The sequence below is a fragment of the Rutilus rutilus genome (genome assembly GCF_951802725.1).
Source record: "Rutilus rutilus genome assembly, chromosome: 13".
Classification (NCBI taxonomy): domain Eukaryota; kingdom Metazoa; phylum Chordata; class Actinopteri; order Cypriniformes; family Leuciscidae; genus Rutilus; species Rutilus rutilus.
Genome location: NC_140218.1, coordinates 30483028 through 30490683, shown reverse-complemented (window position 1 = coordinate 30490683; position 7656 = coordinate 30483028). Strand labels below are relative to the sequence as shown.

Genomic DNA, 7656 nt, shown 5'->3' with positions numbered 1-7656 from the left:
CTTCCATTGTACGTGCTTGTATTGTTTCGTTTGTTTTTATGGAAGGAATTGAACGGGAAATTATTTTATTTGAAAATCCTCAATATTCCCTGGATGGTGATGATACTGAAACCAGAACATTCCTTTAGCCTAATTACACAAACAAGTTACAAAGTTACAAAAAAAATAAATGCGGATTTGTTTTTGAACATTGCTTAAATTACTGAATGGCCCACAAGATTGTGTCACAAAATGTGATTAGGCTTTTTTTATGCCATGTAGCAGTTGGGACAGTATGGTTGTATATAGTCCCACATGAAAACAGTTCATTGTTCATTAGCTCTGAAGGTTTTAGGGGTCAGTTCATATGTAGGCTCACGGCTTCTCAAACTCCTTGGGTCCTTGAAAGCTTTAGAGTTTAGGAGAAGACTTAAGAATGAGCTGAGAGAATCGGGGAGTGGTAGACTCCAGAAAAGAAGGTGCCATTATGAGTTTCCAGTCCACTGCTCCTGAAATACTCCTGCTCTTTGGCAATGAGTTCTGGTGTTGACCTGACCAGGTTCTCTCCAACGCTCTCCCTCTCTGTTGAGGGTTTCATCTGCATCTGGCATGGGATGAGAGGCACTGAGGGTGGGCAAGAAAACCGTGCGACTGTGTCTGGGTTTGGTGCTGATGAACTCTCGAACACTGCATCTGCCTCAGCGGCAAAGGACACCAGGGCTTGAGTGGAGTCATATGAGCTTTTCTCCGTGTCAACCGAGACGAAGGAATCCAGGTTGTGGTCATGATGGTGGTGAGCTCTTCTAAAAAGGAGACGTGCGTCTTCACGGAAGTGTGGATTGAAGAGGAGGTAGAGCAAGGGGTTGATGCTTGCAGGAAGAGGCAGAAGCACCAGGACGACTGATTTGACAACCTCCTCGCTCACAGGAAAGAGTCCCAGAAGGGAGGAGAAGGTGAGGAAGGCTACGGGGCAGTAGAGCAGGCAGTTGGTGAAGATGAGCCAGGCCACATGCTTGATCATGGCACAATCCCAAATGCTGTCGAAGTCACCCTTCATCAGGTCCCAGTACAGTTTGATGTAAGTTCCGGTGATCACCAGGAAACACAGGGAGTTCATCATTATCAGAGCGACCATAAAACCCAACGTGGAGGGTTCGCCATCCGGCAGTGGTGAAGGCGTGCAGAGTGGAGTTGCCCCGTACTCCCCGACCCCAATTAGCGGCAAAGCGGCGACTGCCAACGAAAGTGCCAAGCAGGCCACAGAGGCGGCTCGCACGCTTCCCAGGGACGGCGACTTTCCATAGGCGCGAGCACAAGACACGGACACGCTGCACTGCACTGCAGCCAAAGTCAGGAAGAGTATGGACCCCTCCGAGGCTAGTACTGAAAGAAAGCCTGTTGTTTGGCAACCAACACCCATTTCCCATTGAGCTCCGTGCAGGGCGAACTCTCCAAATGTCCGGGCATCGACCAATGCCAAGGTGCCGGTACACAGGCCCGTAAGCAGGTTGGCGCCACTGATGGTGCCGATGATGAACTTAACAGGGGAGAGATAGCTGGGGGATGCAAAGACAGTCAAGAGGAGAAGGCTGTTTCCCGTCAGCGAGACCAAAGAGATGAGCCACATGCCAAGCCGTACCACCCAACTGTCAAACAGGTTATCACATGGTTTAAATGGACCTGAAGGGGTGAAATGATCAATTAGAATTTGAGCATTATATCAGAAAGAACAAATTCATTTGAGGCTTATTCACACAAGACTGCATTTCTTTCTTAAAATAATTATTGCATCAATTGTTGCTTTGAAAGAAGTGCAACATTTTATGTAAGAAAAGTTTTTTGTTTTCAAATTAAGTACACAAGTTTTTGTGCTTGTTTCATGAGACCCAATGCATCTTTATTAGCATCTTCACACAGAGTCAGAAATATAGTACTGCAAGAATCTGACTAGATTCTTTTCCCCCATAATTCAAAAGTTTTTCAGAGAATATGGCAGACATTTGTGAATGGTTTTAATACAACTGCTTGTATGTATAGATTAAGAGAATAATAGCAGGCCACATTTTACCTTCTTTAGTAGTACGCTCCATGGTCATTTACATAAACAGGGCCTAAAATTAACACTCGCAGAGCGCCAAATGTGAGTGGAAATCGACATTGGCGAGAATATGAATCGGTGTCAATCGTCAGTTAGCTGGTAACTTTTTTATGAATTCTAACAATGCAATATTGTGAGAACATAAACGGGAACAAATGTGACCGATGCTCGGGACTGTTGATGGGCCAGTGCTGTATTGTCACGAAAGTTTAAACCTTGCCAAATTTAAATATTCAAGTGCAAGAAGACACAAAAGGGAACTCAATTCGTTACTCATACGCTGTGTGAAAAGAAAGAAAAGAAAAAGAACAAAAAGTCTCAGACTTTTCGAAAGTCGAATACTGAAATGAACTCTGTTTCACATCTAACAAAATGCCCATCTCAGCAAGTATCCTACCGTCTTTGCGAGTATCCGACCACAGTCGGTTATGGCTTGAGTGAAAGTAAACAGTCCAGAAAGACAACACATGTATGTGCATAAGTATCAGTATATTGGATCCGATCATTAGGTCTTGTGACAGCAGCCTAATATTTATGTTGCTCTCTGTGTTTTCAATGTTACTCAAACAACAAAAGGACAAAGAAAAAATTACTCACTGTTCTTGACTGAATAACTTTTGAAACTTTAATAAGGATTAATCTGTTTAAAATATACAGTGAAGAGTTTTACATTTGATTACTTTATGTCTCTACCTGAAAACTACTGTTACTTGTCTTTATTCGTGTTTTAAATTTATATGAGTTAGGCATGTAGTTATAGCTGTGGTATCGAAATTGGAATAGAGAACTGTGAACTTTCCCTGGTATCTGGCTGTTTTTGTTCATTTCGAATATACTGAAGCACATTTATTAATATTTGTCAAATCTTATTAAAATGCAAAATAAAATATAACAACAATGGCTGTTTTATACATAACTGGGTCACAGCTGAAACCATCTTTCTTTCTTTTTTTTATATCAGCACCATTTCTGGAAGTGGCAACACTTGACATTTCTTCACATGGTTATCAAATCATGCTAAGCTGAAGTGTTAGCGGAGATTCTGAGAAATTTGGTGTAAAAAATAGTTTTCTTCAACATGCGTGTCGTTTAGTTTGTTTGTAATCGATATGAACACAGTCTTGGTGGCAACATGTGACCTAGAGTTGAGATGTGTTGCTGATTGAATTTACCTGGGATGGGGGTACACTGTATGCTGGTTTGTAGTTTGGACTCTTCAATAGCTAACTGGAATTCCTCTAAGTCAAGGTCATCTGCAAGTGAACACATGAAAAGCATGAGGCTCCTTTGGTTTGTGCATTTATGGCAGTATGATGAAATAGTCTTCAGTGTTCAAGATGCCATGATGCACTCAGTCTGGCAGAAGATAAATCACCATGTTATGGACATCAAGTCTGCTGGAACGGATTAATTTATCTAAGGGCTTTAGCGCCACTCAACACCGAACACATCTCAGTTGCAACTTTCCATTTCTCCTTCAGTGTGCAATCAATCATCAGGCTTTGTTCACGCTCTGGTTTTGTTATTTTCCGATAAGCCAAATGGTGCGTTTTGGACCTTGAATTGTTAATGTTTATCTAATTTCCCATGGAGTGTAATTACGGAGGACTGCTTTCAAGTCTGAAACCTGATCAGATCGCATCGAGGAATGCATGGAGAAAAGACACATTTTATTTCATCTGTCAAATACCTGCGGTTACTGTACGGCCCTGACATGTTTCTACTGTGCTAATTAAAGATGAAGAAACTGGCAGATAGAAGAGAGCAAATAAAAATAGACTTGCACTCACACACACTGTGGAAAACCGCTACAAGTGGTGCTTTTATGTTCCTTTCATATGAGGAACGTGTTTGTGTAAGGTCAATGTTTTCATTTTTTGGCTACAGGGACTTTGATAAAAGGTTTACTGTACAAACTTGAGTGACTTGATACAATACAGTATTGGAGTTGGGAAACTTGCCACGATAAGTTCAGATAATTTCAACTTATCCAACTGGTTTATTCTAGCTGTTTGCATGTCTATTAAGAAGGTGAAGAGATCACCTCAGAAAGTATAAAACCATTTTGATCTAAATGCTTAAGCTTAAATGCCTGAAATCATCTTCACTTGTGGATGGTCACTACGTAATTCCCACACTTCTGTTTTTGTTATATCATAGTTTAAGTGACTTTATTAGATAGTGATGGTGACTGGTGGTACTTCAAAGAATACCATGTTATTACCATTGTACTAAGTTAAAAAAAGGTACTGTTTTGCAAATGGTGTTTGCTACCACTTTCTTCCTAGTCACAATGCTGTAAAATGTTAGACAGATTTGTGAGATGGCCTAGTTAAGCTGTAGGACTTACAGTTGTTGTCAGTGTGAATGGGGAACAGGGACAGCGCTTTCTTCTGGAGATCTTCCTCTTCACTGCCCATCTGTTCTTCCCACTGGCTGGCTGCTTTGTAGCTGTTACAGGCTCCAAATACACAGCACTGATAGGCATATGGCATCTCAATTACCCTGTTTCAACAAAAGTGATGTATAAAATTCAAAATAATTGTATATGTTCCGTCAAATATTGTTATATAGTTCTATTATTATGTGCCAAATGGAGTTTTAACATTAAAAATAAGGACATATTGCATCAGTTTAAGGAAATATGAAAACTATAAAAGATCCCATTTCAGAGGAAAAAATGATTCATCAATCTGCAAATAATGCATGAAGTAATCTAGCAAAACATCTAACTGCAAGGGCTATTTTAAATGTATTTGGGTCACGACTGAAACCGTGACTTCTCTTTAATTGTAATCAGCTGCTTTTTGGAAATGGTAATACTTGAAATCTCTCATTTCTTGAGGTGCTAATCAAATCACAGCAGCACTTAAGGCTGACGTCTTGGAGCGCTTCCAAAGCCCTGTGCTGTTGATGAATCGAGACAGGATATTTATAACAGCCTCTCTTGTATTGAGAGTAAGGTATCTTGAAATAATCTTTCCGCCTGTCAGATGACTTGCATCAAGCCAGATATTCTAGGGAACCGAACAGAAATCGTTTACTCGTACAAATGAACAGAATGTTCCTTGGGGCACAGCCTGTTCCAGATTGTTAGTATCTTGAAACTGTCAAATCTATAAACGATTGAATGTTTCTCCGAAAACAGAGTAAAACCTTCATGTGTTTTTGAGCTATTCGAGGCATTTGTGTTGTGGGACTTAATAACCACATACACTTGTGAATTTTCTTTGATGGTTTAACATGAAAGTGTTTTAAGTCTAGCTAATCTGTTGTTGCGCGGGATAGCAGAGTTTATTTGGGGTTATTGGTTATCACAAGTACCTTATGTTGGGGAAGTCCTCCTCTCTGAAAGAACGCGAGAGTGCCATGTTGCCTTTCAGTTTAAGATGAGTAAGACTTGTTAGCCCAACTAGCGGGAGACTGCTCAGTCGGTTCCCAGTGAGATCTCTGGATGGAGAGAGGAGATATAGATGGATCATCATGTGTAAAAAAAAGTTGCAGATGGAGCTAAAGTGGTGCTACACTTGAAGTACCTACTTAAAATGTAATCAAAAGATCATTTTGTGTGAACGTTTGTCAACACTGTGCCTTGGAGATCTTCTTTTGGAAATCTTGAAATTAGAGTCATGAGGATTTAGCAGCTTTTGAAGTGAAATGCGTTACCTTCAGTGATGCGGTCAAAAAGGCAACCATCACATTGAAGTTTTAGCCATTTTGCGGTTATGCAGTTAGCTGGCGTGTTAGTGATTTTAGTGGATGTGTGAAGTCAGTTTTCCTCAAGTTCACATAGGTATCCTTGCAGAGTAACCACAGGTTCATCGCATAAACTATATGAACATGAACATGATTATGCTTTTACCTTTCATGTAGTGTAATAGCTGTTTGTGAATGTAAACAGACTGCAAATTTTTAAAGATCAAAGTGCAGATAAATGGAGTTATTGTCTCTCAAACGAATACATCGATTCTGAACTGCCTGAAAGGAGTCGTCAGTAATTCCAGACTTAATTCCTGCTCAAAACTACATCGATTTGTAACTAATGTGCATAATGCTAGCCTATGGTCTTCATTGGCTGCCCGTGAACAATGTCTACTTTGACCTTCAAACACTGTAGCTGTAGCTGAGACTGGAAGAGTTTGGTTCATGTTGTCGACATGTCAAGAGGACATGTCTGACATTTTCTGTGCTGCGGAAGCAAATCCACTTTACATGCACTTCCAAACGGATGAGGACGTGAAGAGTCATCTACAGTGTACAACAAACTAAATATAAACATACCACTTTTAAAGCCAAAGTCATGCTTGTGATGGTGGCACGGGTTGATCAGCTTCTTCTTTCAATGTTTCAAAATATATATATATATGTGTGTGTGTCTGTGTGTGTGTTAAATACCAGTATTCTGCAGTGAAGAGGCTGTGAAGTTCTCAAAATCCAACAACACTTGTTGTTAGGAGAATGTTTTATTTAAACCGACATGTTTTGGCACACAGGACTTGAACTTTTAACCCTGATGAAAGCTGAAATGCATCGGTTTAAATAAAACTTTGCATGTTCCAGGTTCAACACAAGTGAAGCTCTGTCGACAGCATCTGTGGCATGCTGTTAATTAATTTACAAAGTGAAGGACGAGTCAAAATAATTTTTTTTGTGGTAATCAACAGCATGCCATAGACACTGTCGAAGGAGTTGTACTTGTATTGAGCCTTGAACAGTGATTTGCCTTTTCCATGCACTTTGTTTGGTAGTGAATTTGCCCCAGAGTAATTACTTAGAGGTTTATATGAGGTCTATAACTATTGCGATATCTTCTCGGGTATGACACTCTACTGTGATTCACTGCTGCACACATTTATCAGCCTCACTCTGTCACACTTTATCAGTCTTCCTCATTCATTCATCACATTCTTCACCTAATGCTGCTTGCATTTAATCGCCTGTGACTGACGATGCACGTCTTCAACAATGCACAGAGCTTTTAACCATGATTACAAGCACAGTCTTTTCACTCTGAGCCAAAGAAAGCATTGCACGAATGACAGAAACTCAAAAGTGTGCATCATGGAATCTAGTCACAGTTTAATAACAGTTTTGTACATCTATACAGGCATCTTGACTGTGTGCGCTTTATCTTCAGTGGAAAATCCAATGATACACACTGTGCAGTGTTTTGCATATAGTATACTTACAGTTTAATGAGAGACTGAAGAGAGGAAAAGGCGTCAGGGTGGATGGTGTTGATCCGGTTCCAGCTAAGATCCCTGTAATGAAACATTATTTACTCATCCATACACCTGTCATTTATCCTTTTCTCATAAAAATAGAAATGCTTTTGCTCAGAACTTGACAGCCAACATTAAAGTTTCTATGCTTATCAGATATCTGTCTTGCTCTCATATTCTTTTAACAATAAATCATTGTTTTGTATATAATTTTCTGGCTTATGGTTGGTAGTTGTCAATTGGTTAGCTTGTCTTGGCCTCTAGGTGGAAGTGTTGGTGAGCTTTACCAAATATTTCTATGAATTCTCTCAATAAATTCTTTCTTGACACAATATCAGTGTTCTCAAAAAATCTATA

The 7656-nt window shown here is 40.0% G+C and overlaps 1 protein-coding gene across 1 annotated transcript in view; it reads right to left on the bottom strand.

The window, feature by feature from the left end:
* Positions 1–275: 275 nt before the first annotated feature.
* The window catches only part of lgr6 (leucine-rich repeat containing G protein-coupled receptor 6), an 81083-nt gene continuing 73702 nt past the window's right edge, over positions 276–7656 (bottom strand). The window contains exons 14-18 of the mRNA XM_084428159.1: positions 7267–7338; positions 5402–5527; positions 4428–4582; positions 3250–3330; positions 276–1659 (exon numbers count right to left, since the gene is read on the bottom strand). Of these exons, the coding sequence (XP_084284285.1) occupies positions 410–1659; positions 3250–3330; positions 4428–4582; positions 5402–5527; positions 7267–7338 (1684 nt within the window). The 3' untranslated portion in view covers positions 276–409. The remainder of the gene's footprint in view (positions 1660–3249; positions 3331–4427; positions 4583–5401; positions 5528–7266; positions 7339–7656) is intronic.